Here is a 17,468-nt window from a genome sequence, read left to right as displayed (position 1 = left end):
AGTGGAGAGCCACCGAGGCAGAACTCTGTGCCTTGTGACTGGGAAAAGTGGATTTGTTCAGTCTGGAGAAGAAAGGGCTTTTAAATCTGTGTAACCTACAATCTACAAGGGAGTATCAAAGATCTTTATTAAGATGCCTGAGGTGAGACTGAGAAAAAGAAGTCATAAATTGAAGCAGAGGAGGTTCTGACTGGATATAGAGGAGGAAAAAACAATGATGAGAATAATTAAGCTGAGAGAGATTCTGCAACCTCCATCCTTGGAGATTTTCAAGACCAGAGTTGTATAAACCTTGAGTGAACTGATGCTGCTTTGAGCAGGAGGTTGGACTAAAGAGATCCTGAATTGTCTTCCAGCCTGAAAGGTGCTGTGATTCTACAGGTATACTAAAGTTTATCCACATAGTACTTTCATGCAGTCACTTAAGACCTTTAATTCAACTTCTCTAACTTTCCTAAATATTTCCCAACAGCCAAATGTTAAGGATTCTTCTGAGAATACATTCTGACACTTTGCAGTAAACAAGATTTTGTTGTCTTGCTTTCAGTAAGATGAGAGTAAACAAAGGCAACAGTGTGATGGTGAGATAATTTTCAAATCTATTGCTTAATTTGTCCTGCAGGAAAGTTATCTAGGCCTTCCTAGATAGGTCTTCCTATCAGCAAAATATGTGATAATATTATCAGCTTATATTAGAAAGTTAGAAGGCAATTCAGGAGAACTGGAGATTCCTACTTCAGATAGTTTTGTTGGCTGACAAAGAAAATCAATGTTGTAGCCTAGATAATAAAAACATTTGATTATAACTGTGTATTTCAAAAATGCTAAGCTTCTGCAGTTCCCACTGATTTCAATGGAGCTGGATCTGCTGCCTAACTCTCAAAGCAGACATTTCTAATATGATGCATATTGAATGCCTAAAATTAGGTATCTAACTTCCCCCAAAGTACTTTATCTAAAGAGATACTCTTTGGTTTTCTTCTTATGGATGGTATTCACACAGGAATCAAGGGAAATGTGTAGAGGGCATGGTGGAAATCTTTGACATGCTGCTGGCTACTGCTGCTCGGTTTCGCATGATGAACCTTCAAGGGGAGGAATTCGTGTGCCTTAAGTCCATCATCCTACTCAATTCTGGTAAGAGGTGTGCTTTGTTGTCACTCAGGTAATTGTGGCTGCTTCTGCATGTGTTTGAGTGCTGCTTGTTTTTGTTTAATGGCGATTTCTTTTTGAGACAGCAGCAATCAAAAGGGGGCTGTCAGCATAGATGTAGGCAGGACCACCATGCAGGGATGGAAGCTGTTGAACCTGTTCAATGATGTAGATGGAACCCAGTAAATTAATCCAGTGAAAAGCTGACACACTGTGTACAGCTAATGTGGAGGGTAATCAAAGCACTGTTTTGAACTAAATGCTAGTAGGTCTTGAAACTTTGGTTACAAGACACTGGACAGCTGGAACCACACTTAGGAAATCCAAAGGCCATGCTTAGATGAAAATCTACACCTTGCTTAATTAGTGAGGTAAAAATAAAAGGAAATGAGTTCAAAAATGTGATTGAGTTTATCATAGTTTAGTTTATATTATAGACATCTAAAACTGATGTCATTACCTTCCACTTTCTTTATAATTGATATTTTTTGTTTTAAGTCTCACTCTGAAATACACTGTAAAAATAGGTGATGGGATAACAAGTATAGGTATAGATAAAAATGTAAATTTGTAATTTTAGCTGACTTGAATTTCATGTGAGATGACTGAAATAAGTCAAAGCATGTAACCGAAAATTTCTGCTGCACACCAGGGGTTGCTTTTCTGTTTGAAAGCAGAATAAAACCCCAGACAGTTTGTTTTTAAATGCAGAAATGAGACCCACGATATTCTCATGGAAATGATAGACATCTAAAATAATAATGGATGCACCAAAGTAAAAATTTTAGATCCAATTTTCTGCTAAGTTGTTACCTAATGACTAAAGTTTCCCAGGCCCATTTCCCAGTGCTGAGGAGTTACCCATTTATTCTTCATTTTCTTGTTGGATTTGAAATTATAGATGGTAGGTTTTGTTTATAAACCAAAATTTACATTACTTCCAAACACATATAGAGGGCTGTATGTCCTATTTATCCAGTCGTCTAACAGATCTCTTGCCCAGGTTGCAGGAAAAACAAATTCTGGTAATTCCCACCAGAGGCTAACTGTAAACACAACAGACTTTGCTTTATTGATGAGGCACTTGTTTCTTTATGGAAACTTGGATGAGGTTTCCTCAAATTTCAAGCAAAATTATGTCTTTATACAACCTAATATAAAATGTTTTATTTCTGTTCTGTGAGGTATTAATGTGGTTCAGCTTTTGTTGTAGTTGTCACCAACAACCAAAAAGTAACATCTGAAGCAAGCGCTTGGCATATTAGGAATGAAGGGCTGTTGTTTTTATCTCAGTTGCCAGGGTGTAACAATTGTAATTAGTGTTTGATATTTTATTTTCTTTTTATTGCCCTGATAGTTATAACAGAATATTTCCTAGAGTTAAATATTCTTCCTGGAAAGTGATGTTCCTCCAGAATTTTAGCTAATATGTTCAAAGGTAAATAACTTCTTAAATAAATATAGAATATTTAATTGATTTATTAAAATGTTGAATTTCAATTAGAAGAAATAGACTTGGAAGTTTGAATAAAACATATTAGATATTCATGTCTTGAATGTGAAAAATTAAAGTCATGCTGTTGAGAATTTTTGTGCCACTGTTGCATTTAGTATTGATCCAGAAAATTAAATTCGTTATTTAGGCAAAGCTCTGCCAAAAATTGGCAGCTATCCTTCATAAGCACATCTCACTTTGTTAATGGGATTTTTTGTTTCAAGAATCTGCCAAGAAATAATTGTAAAAATGATAAAATATATGGCAAGTGAAGTCAGTGGTAATCAAAGACAAATGTTCACATTGAGAGATGGGACCATTGAGTGCAGCTTTATTCCTTCAAGGTTCATTTTCAGCAGGTTCAAATAGGTGGTGCTTTTTGTGGCAGAAGATAAGAGTTTATATGATGATCTGATGAATGACCTGATGTTGATTGTGGCTTCTTTTACATTAAATGATAGGTTATAGCTGCTCAGAAGTCTGGCATAGTTACAAGTCTTGACAGTGATAGGTCAGAGGACATGGTTCAGTTGAGCTGTTACAGGATCATGATGAAAGCAATCTACAGCATTGTTACACAGTGTCACGTATCACTCTGGCTTACAGACTGCTGTCATTGCAGTATTTCTGAGTACTCTCTAAACTCAATGTATATATATATTTATGGCCACAGAATGTATTTTTGTATGCTTGTTACTGCCTTTATAAGCAAAGGCAATTAATTTTGCATTTCAGTCTTTGCATTCCTATAATAAACTAATTTTATAACTGTCTGAGGAGTGAACTACTAGTTAATGGGAATGTTGATATGAGTTTCTGGCTGTTAGACCCTTTAGATGCCCAAATTAGGAGGCTAGGCTGCAATACAGATATAAGTAGCATAATTTGGGGTATGTGTTAAGAGTTATGTGAATGTTGTTTGGCATAGATGCTCTAAAATGTCTTCCGGCAATGCTTCACTTCACAGAGTGTAGCCAACCTCCTTATATAAAGTGTTGGACACCTATGAAACATTATGTGCTCAGAAGCACATGGCTGAGAAAGCTGAGTTGGTTCATCATGGAAAAGGAAAGGCTAAGGGAGGATCTAAGCGCAGTCCTCAGACAGCTGATGAACAGGTTATGGAGAAACCAGGGCCAGACTTTTCTCAGAGGTGCAGGAGGAAAGGACAATCTGCAATGGAGATGAACCACAGCAAGGGAGACCCTCACCAGACGAGCAGAGCAAATTCTACTCAGTGAGAGGTTTAGGACTGAAACAAGCTGGCCATAAAGATGGCAGAATCTCAGTTCTTAAACATACTTAGACCTCAGATGGGCAAAGCTCTGGGCAGCTTGATCTAACCCTGAAGTTATGACTATTTGAACAGGAGGATGAACTGGATGATCTCCAAGCCTACCTTAGCCTGATTTTATTCTGTGAATATATATGTAAATATTCACAAATCTTCTACTGAAGAAAGAGCAAATAAACACACAATGAATTTTTGGGACTTACTCTGTCTGTGTTATACATGCATGCGATTAAACCAACAGATCTCAAAATGATTTAAACAAGTAGAATAATCAGACAAATTGGACTAATTATGTTATGTGTCATTTTTAAAAGCAGTCTGCATTTGCATTCTAAAGCTTTGTGGGGATTTAATTCACTGTGTGTACACAAACATTTCTTTATTAAATCCTTGGACATCTGTTAGTCTCTTCACATGAAATACTGTTATTTGTTGCTTTTGTCAGTTTTTTTTTTCATCTTTCAAGGCTGTTTAATATCTTTACACTCCTTTTCCATGTGGTCTTGGACAAAATGCAAGTGATTTTTTTTTAGTAGTTTTACTCATTGTATGTGGAAAGGATGGAAGGTTTTGTTTATAAACCAAAGTTTACATTACTTCCAAATTTTTTCTGAGATATTATCAAGGTGACAACATGTCTGTAACAACAAGGACAACATTGTGTCTAACTAAACAAAAAATCAGAAGATGCTCCTCTAAAGCTGCAGCAATAAATTTTTTTGACTAAAAAGCAAAGTTGTGTTTTTGAAAACTACATTTAGCTCAATATTAAAAGGCTGTTTCTTAACACTAGAAAATAAGTGTTAGAAACGTGAAAGGGCAACATGATGCCACATGCTTTACTTTTGAGTGTATCTGAAAAGAGGAGTGGTGCTATGCTGCAAAGCAACAAGCTTTCATTTTGGACATGAAGAAGTTGGTCATGTCTGCCTTAGCAGCTCAATTTACCTAATTAGTTACCTGGTTAGTTACCTGGTTAGTCCAAAGAAATGGAAAGATTTGGCTGATTTAATGCATCCTGTAGGCCTCCTGATACACTGTTCTATGGGACTGCTTGTTACTCTTGTCTCCTGATTTTTTCAATTCCTGTTAAATTGTACTTTTTGTTATTTCTTTATTTTGGGGGCTGAATGATGACAGAGATGAATTTCCTCATAACTCAGCCTGGCTTACTAGAGATTTAGAGCAATGGGACATGGTGGAAGAAGGAGAGCCTTGGGTATTGTTTTGTGAGCCTGAACTCTAAATGTAATGATATTTTAAACGGGTTTATTGCGACAGAAAAGATGTTGAGGGCATTTTCCCCTACAGCAACATGCAAAATGTTTAACTATATATAGTGACACACATAAAATTATATCGCTGTATACCAAGGGCTGGCATAGTAGCACTGCAGTCCTTGAGGGAACCTATTCTGTACATAGGGATGTGTCATGGGCATGGACCAACAGGCCTTGCTATTTGCAGGGTAGTGCTTTCTCTGTTCTTGCTCCTATTACGGTTACAATACTGACCTACAGAAAGAGCTGGAAAACAGCCTGGTAGCTATTCAATTTAGGCTTGGAAAGACCTTTGAGACTGTTTAATTTCACATTTTCTGCACTCTTGTTCAAAAACTCTGCTTGTGTGTGTATAGGTGGGAAAGATACCTGGCATTTCTTTTGAGGAAATCTCTGGGCAGTGGCCTGGGGCAGTAACAATAACTGTGAGGGTGCAGAAAGGAACACCAAACATAATTTTCCTTGGCAGTTATTGACTGACAATTGCATGAATTCTCTACAGTTATTGGGGAGTGGTTGTTTTTGGTTTTGATTTATGGTTTTTAATAGCTTCTGGACTAGACCTAGGTGAGAAGCATTTTCTTCTAAAAGATTTTTTCTTGCTAGTTTCAATGATGTGCAACAATGGGTATTGCTACAAGAGCACAACAGCTTCCTGTGGCTGAAGTAAGCTGATCTGAAGGCACTGTGGATTTCTGAGATTAATGTTTTCACTTAGTGGATTGTGTTTTATCAGTAATATTTAAGAACCTTTCCCCTACTGTTACCTGCTAAGCTATCAAGCCTGGTATTGTCAATAGGCATATATATATATATATATGAGGGTGGCTCAGAGTCAGCTGAGATAGTTTAAGCTAAGAAAAGTCCCAGGAGCTGTTTCTATTTAGTGAATTCATTTCAGTAATAATAATAATAGCTACAAAAATCTTTGTGAGAAAAGAGGTGCTATCTATCTGTATCAAATTTGAAGCAATATTCATTAACAAAATTAAGAACTCTGAATGTTTATTTTCAGGAGTAGTGCTGTGTTTGAGTTTTTTAAAGCAGTTTCTTACTCCCTCCTCTCCCAGAGATACTTACAATGACATTCACAAGAAAACAGATTTAAATTTCTTTTTAGTACAGAAGACCCAATGTCATAAAACCTAATTTCAGGATACAGTAGTTCTAAGTGTCAGGTTCTTGAAGTACCCAGTTGATGTGGGGAGGTGAACTAGGTCAAGAAGGTAGTAAAAAAAATCACAATTCCTCTAACTGCTCAGATGCATGACAAACCATTCTTATCTTCAAATCCAGTGGTATAGCACCCAGGCTACAAACAGTACAGACAAGCTAAATTATATATGCCTGTCTGTGTGTGCATGCTAGTGTGTTTGTATTTTTTTTATTAATATCACTAACTGCATTGCATATGGTGCTATATATGATGCTTTAAACAAAAGCAAAATCAAATGAAATTCCAGAAAATGTTTTTTCCTAAGGACAAAATGTAGATTTCTTCTTGGCTCTGGGAGCTGATGCAGAGGGTCCAAAGCACAGGATTTTTCCAGTCTGGTATAGACACAGAACAATGAACACACTATGATGAAGCCAGTTTGACTCTATTACCATACATACATCTTAAACTTTTGGTGCCTTGGGACTAGATTATTTTAATATGACCTGTTTAGAGTTATTGGATCAGTCCAAAAGATTTAAAAACTGATGCTGAATGAAACAGCTGTTTTTTGGCAGCACAGTGTTGTTGTGACCTGATGCATATTGGCTCTGTGATGTTCAGAAAAAAATCAAGATAAAACAACTCAAAATAGTTTACAGTTCCCCATTTAGAAAGCTGATGTGCTTCATGCACCCAAGAATTACTACTGGTAAAAGCTCTTATGCCTGGGTTAGAGTGTTTTATGGGAGATGTAGAGGGGCTGTTGGAGAGGGAGTTTCAAGGTGTTTTGTCCTCTGGAAAAATTTTCCACCTGGTCCAAACCTTCAGGCTGCTCACTTTCAGAAGTAAGCTAAATTTGCACAGGTTGATTTGACTTGGTTTTTAAAGGAGGGTTGGGTTGCAGGTGAAGGAGCACACCTTTCAAGGCTCTTACTTGGTTGGAAGGATTTTGTTGAGGCGAGTAAGTATAAACAAACCCTGATATTTTTTTTTTACATGTTTTGTGGTAACATATTATTAAGTCCTAGACTGACTAGCAAATCACTAAAAATAAAATATTAAACAGCAGAGAAAATGGCAAAAACTTCTAAAGGCTTGGTTGGTAAGTGTTGCAAAACTCCCTAGGGGAACAGCATCTCCTCAAGGTTTCAGAGCCAAGTGACTGAGAGAAGAGCACAGCCAAAGGGTAGATCCACAACCTGGTCCTGACCTTGGATGGATCCAGGCAGGGATGAGGCATCATCTTCCTTCTCCTGCTTTGCCCACAATGACGAAATCCATGCTCCATTGTCATTCAAACCAGTAACCCAGCTGGCAAGCAGGAGAGCTGGCACACAGTCAGCTCCCATACCGCATAAGAAGCAAGCCATGAGGCATACCTTGGGCAAGTCTGTCTCCATCAAAGTAATTTTTGCCTGTGGTTTGTTTTCTTTCTTCTTCCTGCTCCAGGTGTGTACACTTTTCTTTCCAGCACCTTGAAATCTCTGGAAGAAAAAGACTATATTCACCGTGTCCTGGACAAAATCACAGACACTCTGATACACTTAATGGCTAAGTCAGGTCTTTCTCTGCAGCAGCAACACAGACGACTGGCTCAGCTCCTCCTCATCCTCTCTCACATCAGACACATGAGGTGAGAGCAAGCACTCAGATAGCACTCCTGTGGTGGGCACAGGCAAGGGAGGTGTCACAAGTGAACATGCACACTTTTCCTTCATAGATGGGAGTGCAAACTATGTAAAGTGCTGTTAGTAAAAAATTAAAAATAAATTAAAAAAATAAAATCTTTCCATAAATTTGTACAGAACATGTGTGCAAAAGTTTATGATGGATTATGATGTGAAAGGAGTAAATATTTTTCCTATGCTTCTTGTTTTGATAGAGCTGAAAGCAGTGTCTGCTTTTAATCTTATGTGCATCTTAGAATTATAGAATCATAGAATGGCCTGGGTTGGAACAGACCTTAAAGGTCATCTAGTTCCAACCACCCTGCCATGGGCAGGGTCACCTTCCACTTGGAACAGGTTGCTCAGAGCCCCATCCAAACTGGCCTTGAACACTTCAGGAATGAGGGATCCACAACTTCTCTGGGCAGTTGTGCAGCACCTCACCACTCTCAATAAAGAATTTCTTCCTAATATCTAAACTTGCCCTCTTTCAAATTTAAAGCCATCCCCCCTTGTCTTGTCACTATATGACCTTGTAGAAGTGCCTCTTCAGTTCTCTTGTAGGCCTTTATATACTGGAAGGTGCTATAAGGTCTCCTTGGAGCCTTCTGTTCTCTAGGATGAACGACCCCAATTTTCTCAGCCTGTTGTCATAGGAGAGATGATCCACACTGTGAATCATCTTTGTATCCCTGATTTGGACCTGTTATAACAGATCTAAGTTTTTTTCATGCTGAGAACCCCAGACCTGAACACAGGTGTCTGAAAAGTATCAAATAGAATACTAATGTAGCAGTAGCCTAGCTCTGCAAACTTTAGTCTCCCATAAGATTTAATAAAACTACAACTTTTATGTAGCCACTTTTCACAAGTGCCTTGATTGCAAATCACTTTAGAAAAGAGGTTAAGGTCATTATGTTCATTGTATGGGTGAGAATAAATACAGGACTACTGAATTCCAGCCTAGAGGACCAGGGTTTTTGCTAATCAGAGGTGAGCTGTCTGAGGAACTGTTAGTAGTTGCAGCAACGAATGTAATTACCTTTTAAGGTAGCTACTTAGTGGCTGGGGTGTTAACATGGTAAGTCTATACAAAGACATAGTATATATTGTATTATTATGAAGGCCCAGGAGATGTTACACAGATTTTTATTTTCATTATTTCAGCTAATGAAATTTAAATTAGAGTAAGCACCACATTATATATACTAAGGCTGAAACATGCAAATTTTATCTCCTGGACTGATTTTCAGGTCTTCAGGAAAAAGACAAGGGGTGTGTGGATATGTTGTTTTTTCACTTGTGTAATTTCTTTATCCTTGTATTAATCATCCTTTCTTCCCCCCCACCCCCCCACCACCCCCCTGCCCCGAGAAGAATTTGTACAATTAAAGAGAGTCCAGATTCACAGTAAAGTTAATTGTTGTTTCACTGTTTCATGAATGGATATTATTACAAGAGAGTTTTTGGTAATAAACTGGTAGAGCTCATTTTCTAGGAGAGAAAACTGGTATTTTTTTATTACAGGAAAGGCAAGATTCATCCCATCCACTTAGTCACAGTGGCTAACTTAGGAGTCCATGTGTTCTAGGCTACCTTTTAGGCAAAGAAGAGCAAAAGAGAAACCTTTGGAAGGCAACTTGACCATGGGCAGTGTGCAAAATTCTTTGAAGGTGCTGCCATCTCCTTAACTCTAGCAGGCGTGTAGAGAAAATGTGATGTTAAGTCAGTTGTTTTGTACAAGATAGAATTTATATGAACCTAATGAATATTATTAGCGTGTAGCTTTTTTTTCCCATGGCATATTTGGAAAGTAACTGTTGTTTCATTATAACCCACAGTAACAAAGGAATGGAGCACCTGTACAATATGAAGTGTAAGAATGTAGTTCCACTCTATGATCTCTTGCTGGAGATGCTGGATGCTCACCGACTGCATGCCCCAGCAGCCAGGAGTGCTGCACCAATGGAGGAGGAGAACCGGAGCCAGCTGACAACTACACCATCTTCATCTCATTCTTTGCAGTCTTTTTATGTAAACAGCAAAGAAGAGGAGAATATGCAGAATGCCATATAAACAGAAGTCAGCATGTATAAATGGTACGAGAAACCCAGCAGCATTACTACCTAGCTCATGCTTCGTCTATACTGCCACCTTTGAAAACACTCCAATGACAACAGACACCTGCATTTTCCATTTGAGTGTTTGTCAAGCGCTTGCCTAAACTGGTTGCTTATCCTAAATGGAAGACATTTCATTGCTGTGGACAGCTAGCAAGGATTGTCAGGCTAACTTGATTTAAAATTTGTAGTGTTTTTATTTTATTTTGCACATAAGTTGGATAAGTTCTAAGCTAAACCATACATTTATTTTACTATAAATTGATAGGCCATACCACCCATGAATATTGGTATCTTCATGAGTGGTAGCCTTTGTTGATATCCATCCAAAATCCTGAGCTAGCTTAATTCTTTACTTGCTTGAAACTTTGAAGTAATTTGGTAGAGATTCTGGATGAGTTTTTTGGGGATGTAAACAGAAAGTTCACTGGCATCTTAGTGTGCTATAGCGAATCTGCACTGCTAGGGACTGCCTTGGTAGTTAGATTCCTGTCTCTTTTCTTCCTACAGTAGAAAGGAACCCCTGTCTGAGAATAATATGTTTTACCTTGCTGGCTTACATCAGCACATAACTCCATCTCAAGGTCATTCTGACCAAACTTTTAGGTAGCCTTACCATATCCTCTAGATGAACTGCCTTGCATACAACTTATCTTGCCTGATTCTAGTAAGCTAAACTGTTCTGTTGCTCAACAATGTAAATCCAGGGCAACATGGCAAAGAGTGATAACAGAGACAATTACTCTTTAATTCAGAGCAGATGATTACAAAAATCATCAGGTCTTTAAAAGAATGTCTTCACATACCTACAGGATCCAGCACTGTTTATAAAAAATCTCCCCCTGTCCTGTGCTTTGTTGTACTAAAAAACAAGTGTTGAGGATGCCAGTGAGAGACTGGCACAGTAGGGTGGGATGGTCTCATCCCACTCAGCAGTGTGACCTAGCAGTGTGTGGGAGGGCTGGCATCACAGTCAGAGCAGCAGGCTTTGCCTTGCCTTGGCTTTATTTGGCTCTTGCTGTGGCATGCTTTGAAATTACTGTTAAGAGCCAGCTCACCTGTGACACCAGAACTGGGCACTAAACCTCAGACATGGTGAAGGCTCTGGGACTGCATGTCCAGAAAGAAAAATCTTTCTCCATGCATGCCTGTAACTCATAAGGATATTCCTAAGGTTTAGTTTGATTCCTCACACAAACTGCAAATATACAAAAGGTCCACTGACATCAAGAGTTTCAACAAGACATGAAGGAGAGACACTGAAGAAATCCATATGATGTGCTATCCAAAGTAGGAGTTGGTGCTGTTGCTTGACTGCCTCTATGCTAGAAAATTAAACACGTCAGGGAACGTTGCTGGGTACTAGAATGCAATTATTACATATGCCAGGGATATTTTACTAGTCTAGTGATAAACTTTGCCTGTACTATCTGCATTTCTGGTTGATAGGTGCAGTTTGGGAGTTAGCACAGACCAGATACCATTCCAATACCTGGTTGGAAGCAACCATCCTGCCAGTGAGGATGTTTCACAGCATGTGTGTAGGCTGCTCCACACTAGCTGGTCACAATGCTAGAGAAAAGGTTCAGGGATGCTTCTTTGACTGCTATAGGTGAAACCTTTATGTTAGATTATGTTGATTGGAATATCCTGTAGTAAGCAAATATAGGAAATAGTGCAACTAATGCCATACAGGAGTGCCTATGTCTAATTACGCTCCCTGTCACACAAGCGGAGCCTGTGTGCAGAGAGATCAAGTTCCACAATGAATGTGAAGGCAGTAAGGCATAGGATGAGTTTCTGCTCCAAGTCAAGAATTCAAATCTTTAGTGAATGTACATAATGATGTCTATAATAGTTTTATGTACATATCTGAGGATTTGCACAGTTTGAAAGTCTAAAGCTAGACCTAAAGCTACATCTGAGAAGATTCCTCAAACTGCAAACCTAAACATGTGATACAGTCACTGTAAGTTAATAGGCCTTTTATTGATGCATATTATAGTGTCATTTTTTTTTCTGAATGTGCTGAAAGTTTTGTCTTTTTGTGTATTCAGTAGAAGTGTGTGCTTGTGTGCACGTGTATGCATGTGTTAATTTGGTACCTAAGGGCTTTTGGAGGGCTCCTAAACGCCCTGAAAGAAGGTGAACATTTTGGGTTTATTTAGTAGCTGTTTTCCAAATGTGTTAGAAAAACCATGAATGCCTTGAAATGAGTGCAGGCTGAGATCTGAATGGAGCACAGGAATCCCTGCAGTTAAATTTACATGCTTACACCATCATCATTCACTTGTATCCCAGTGTGTGTTAGAGCTGCTCTTTAAATACAGTACATGCAACTTGGTGTTCTCTATGACAGAACACACAGATCAAGCTCATAAGCTGGAAGGTAAATTGGTTTAAATGAACACCTCCCTTCCTACATCCCAGAACAGTTCACTACATCAACTCAAGTGTAATTGGTCATAGAGGAAAAAAGGTAGTTTATGGAGAGAAATTCACAACATAGGATCAGATTCTGATGGTACCTACATAGGGCAAGTACCTTTAAAGTCTATAGATTTTCTCAGAGAAGATGGAAAAGCATGATTTGAAGTGGTAAGTAGCAGGCAGAAAGGTATCATAACATCTCTTGGAGCATACACAATAATATCAGCCATCTCACAGTCTTAGTTATGAATGCTTTCCTAGAACCAGCCCTTGCAAGGAAGCAATTTAACTTCAGCCAGTCCTCCCGTATTTGTAGTGAAAACAATGAAGTGCAACCTAGAAAGAATGAGTCCCAGTAATACATTCATTTACCTTGAGGCAGTTTCAGGATCCATGTCATTATTAACTTGTTCATGAGATTTTAACTGAAGAGCACCTTAATGAATATAGTAACCTTCCCAGAGTTATCTATAAAGATGATTTACCACATATCAGACAGCTGAATGTAGCTATTGAATTGATTAAAGAAAGTATATGATACAAATATGGCAACTTTTTCATATGTAATTCTGAATTATACTCTCGTGTATGCAAACAATTGTGCCTGACATTTGGTAATTGTTATTTCACAAGATGCTATTTTGTGTGTGTGTGTGTGTGTGTGTGTGTGTATATATATATATATATATATATATATATATATGTATATGTATATATACATACATATATACTTTGTATTTGCAGCTGACAAACCAGTACTACCTGAATGCCTGGTGCTGGATATTAGATAAAAATATATAGCATATTAAAAAAAAAAGTTGAGAGAAAACTTTTCAAGGCAGCTAATTATGCTTTTACCAAAACATTCATAGAGATGCCTCTGGACAGCTAACGAAAGAATTATTTTGTAATGTTTATACACGGATTTTTTTAGAAAAACAAAAACATCAAAAAACAAAAAAACCCTCTAGAAACATAGGCAATGTTATACCAGCACAAGTCAAACAAAACAGATGAACTTGCTTTGCTTGAGAACACGGTTGTTACTGAATTATTACAAAAAGTTTGTAAGGCAGGAGAGGAGATAGGGAGATGTGTAGCACTTAGTGATGTCTGAGTTTCCAATATGTGAAAGCTACTCTGGTTTATAGTGGTTCGAGCCATGTTTTGATGTTGCAGACTTTGTCTCAGGTAAAGCTCCCAGTTGGGGCAGTAAGATTTGTACTGGGGTAAAATAGTTTAAAGAAAGTTTCTTGGTGTGTGTTTGTAGTAAATTTACTATTATGTTTCAGTGACATCACCTGATGATTTTTCTCCTTCTGTCCACTGAGGGGTTTAATAATTTAAAAATGTAATTAAAGAAATAATCTAAAATGAGCTCCTGGGGATATTGCAAGGACTGTCATTAGGTCACTAGAGTTCAAATGAAAACAAAAAAAAAAACCCAAACCATCCCCTTCATCCAAGCCAGGGTTTGTACTGGAGCCTCCATCTATTTCAATGGATACCAACAGATTCCTTAAGAGTTGTGTCCAATGTTTTATCAAAAAAGTTAAAATTCTGCCTCAGTAGGGCTTTAGTCTTATCACAAGCTTTGGTAAGAACACAGCAAGCCTCTCGTCTATACTCTGCTCTAAAAATAGAGTGCAACTTAACCTATGACTAATGGGATTTTGTATATAAGATATTCTCAGCTGAACTTATGTGAAGTACATTTATTACTTTTGAAGAAAGAGATGGCTGCTTTCAGTGCTATCTACAACCGTGATACAGCTTTACAGATAGAAATTCAACACATGTAATAGAAGGTGATGTTAATGATGGTATCATAATAAAAACCAGTCTTTGCTGTCACCTCCAATTATAGCATAATCTCAAACTGATCTGAGAATTTGAATTGAGAGTTTTAAATTAATATTTCCCTAATATTAATATCCTACCCTTTCTACCCATAATTCCTTTTAATCCTTCAAATGTAGATAGCCTTAAATCCTGAAGGTTTTCTTCAAAGTGATTGTTGCCCATAAAGGGTATTTGGTTTTGCACTGTGTTAAAGATAAAATTCTTTTGCATTCAAATGTGCCTAAAGAAAAAAACAAAAAAAGTTTTTTTAAAAAATGCTGCCATTTTGCAAATTAGTATGCTCTGTAATCCTGTGTGCCTAATTAGAAGTCTGTTTCTTCAGAAAGTGCCCACTGAAAAAAATGAAGGGATAGACTGCTTGTCATGAGACTTGCATTATCAAGCCACTTTATGTATCACCTTATTGTATGTACTATAATGCTTTTGTGTGCACTATGTAGTCTGTCAGTGGAAAGTTCTTTCTTTGGAATAGGCTCAGCTGCCATAATGTATTTGTCGAAGTATTCTGTTCTTTCAGTGATGCATATGAAATTATTGATGTCTTTGTTTTGGTGAGGTATTTTTTGTTTTGCACCTAAAAAAGTTCTAGAAAAAGTCTAAATAAAAAAATCTGGTAGGCTACCTGATTGGTGCAAGATTTTTATCAATGTATTTGATGTTGAAAATAAAGAATTGACCAGAATATGTTGTTTCATTACTTGTCTTTTTCATAGTTTTATAAAATATGCTGCTCTGCCTATTTTTCAGTAGACAGCAAAATAGTACTGTTTCTGTGCATCTAAATGGAAGTGAAAACTATTTATCAATTAGTTTCTTCATTTTTCCCAAAAAGCATCAGAGAGAGGCCATACCTAGAGTCAACAACACATTAGATCTAGTTTTTAGTATTCCTAATGACACCAGGGAAGCCACCTAGGTACTTAGTACTTTATATGCTGTAATGTTCTTACTATTTTATGTTCCTTATTTGGCTTGTGAAATAGATTATGGTGGAAGAGACCAAGTGTGAGAATTTAGCCCTCTGTAGCTGGCTGCCGCTTACCGTAAATTAGGTAATATCAAGGTAAATAGTACTTTCCCAAGGGAAGGCTAGTCCTTGAGGAAAAAGAAATTATCTTGACTATGCTGTCAGGAAGGGGATGAAAAGAAATGAAAAAAATACTTTTATTGACATAAATACATATTGAACTCTATCCTGTAAAATACTGTCAAAATCATATTTGATCTTTGCAAAGATTTGCATATACACATATGCCATACGTATGCCATACATATGCCAGAATGGTTCCATATGGGAAATATATATGTAAAAGCTCTTCGGGTTTTATGTGATGTTTCCCTACACATAAAAAAAAATACTACCTTAACTATTATCTCAGTGATGAAGACAAGACAGGCAATATACTTTGCCCCTGTGAAACCTTACCCTGTAGTTTGTCAAACATGAAAACAAATAGCCCACTCAAACTCCAAAAGAAAGTCAGGGACTGTTGGGATTTGTAAGCACTGAGTAGAACTGAACAACACTTCCAAAAGATAATACAGTTTTGCAACATGCTTCTGTGACAAGGAATTTCATTGAGAGTTGCTTCTTTGGCCACAAAGGGTAGGTCAGAGTAATAGGAACTAATGGCACATGTACTTGTGCTCAAAATAATAAAATCATTTTCAATGCTGACTCAAAGTATGATGCTATTCAATGGCTTTATACAATTTTTAATGACAGGACAAAATGAGCACTTAAGGCTCATGGAGACATGGCTTAAGGTGGCAGCTGCTACCTGATGCTGAACTCACAGACTTAATCCCAAAAAGCAGCTAGACAGCAGAATATTCCTGCAAAATCAGAAAAACCTGACACTCCTAAATTAAAAACTCAACAGCTTAAATCTGAACATATTTACATCTGCAAAAATTGTAACAATGGGCAAAGGATTGCACAGTACCTGAGTAGGCATTCTTTTGCCCATGTCTTTCTGGAGCCCAGTGTGACCACACAGTATCACTGTTGCAGTGATCTGGAAACGCACTGCTGGAGACTGTCTAGTCCAGTTCCTGGCTCAGAGCTGGGTCACCCAAACAATTGCTCAGGGCCATATCCAGTGGAGTGTTGAATAGCCAAAAAAGAGGACCCTTCTACCTGTCTGGGCACCCTTTTCCAGTGTTTGACCATCTTCACATTAAAATATGTTTTCACCGTGCTCATGTAATTTAATTTCATGTGGTTTACTTTATGCCCATTGCCTTTTGCCTTGTCAGTGGGCACAATTGAAAAGAGCCTGTCTCTCTCTTATTACCTTCCATGATGTGTGTCCTGTGATGGGAGAAAGTGGATGAGATGTCACCTTGCTCAAACACTCAGAGAAGGAACCCACCAGGAAAAGGGCCTCTGCAGACAGGTACTGAGCACTTTTCCATAGCCAGGAGTCATCTGGGACTCTAGCTTCATTTTCAATTTCTTATATCTGTTGGCTGAAGTAACTTGCCAAATGATAGGGCAAGGACAGGCCCTTCTGTTTCACTTCAGAGCTCTTGCAACTAAAACTCCTGGCTCAACTTTATAGGGTCCATCACCCTCACTTCGCTCACTACATGAACAGCACCTTGCAGAACAGCTGCCTACTCCCACGAGGAAGCCCATATACATGCCCACAGCTGAATACACTGGGCTCCCCCAAACTCCTCCTTTCTCTCTTTCCTGACATGTAAGAGACACCTGTCTTGTTCCAGCATATTTTATTCTATTTAAATAATTAGAAAGGTATGGCAAGATTAAGGCATCATCAAAGAACATATTTGATTGCTTTTCTTTTCTGTTACTTAAGACAATTATCTTGTTATGCAATAACAACAGAATCTTCATGGGCTACAACCTGGAACTGTCAGTCAGTGGGGCACTCTGCCTCCTTAAAAGTCTTTTGGCCAGGCTTACTTCTCAAAATTAAAAGGTGGATTTAAATAAAAAAAATACCCATCCTGATATTGCAACATTAAAAGCTCCATGAAGC

The 17,468-nt window shown here is 37.9% G+C and overlaps 1 protein-coding gene across 1 annotated transcript in view; it reads left to right on the top strand.

Moving 5' to 3' along the window:
- ESR1 (estrogen receptor 1) overlaps positions 1 to 15,134 on the top strand; it is a 172,614-nt gene extending 157,480 nt beyond the window's left edge. The window contains exons 7-9 of the mRNA XM_071549314.1: positions 1,004 to 1,137; positions 7,830 to 8,013; positions 9,889 to 15,134. Of these exons, the coding sequence (XP_071405415.1) occupies positions 1,004 to 1,137; positions 7,830 to 8,013; positions 9,889 to 10,123 (553 nt within the window). The 3' untranslated portion in view covers positions 10,124 to 15,134. The remainder of the gene's footprint in view (positions 1 to 1,003; positions 1,138 to 7,829; positions 8,014 to 9,888) is intronic.
- Positions 15,135 to 17,468: the final 2,334 nt, after the last annotated feature.

Source organism: Pithys albifrons, chromosome 2 (assembly GCF_047495875.1).
Source record: "Pithys albifrons albifrons isolate INPA30051 chromosome 2, PitAlb_v1, whole genome shotgun sequence".
In the NCBI taxonomy this organism is placed as follows: domain Eukaryota; kingdom Metazoa; phylum Chordata; class Aves; order Passeriformes; family Thamnophilidae; genus Pithys; species Pithys albifrons.
The sequence above is the reverse complement of the archived record's forward strand: the minus strand, read 5'-3'. Positions and strand labels throughout refer to the sequence as shown.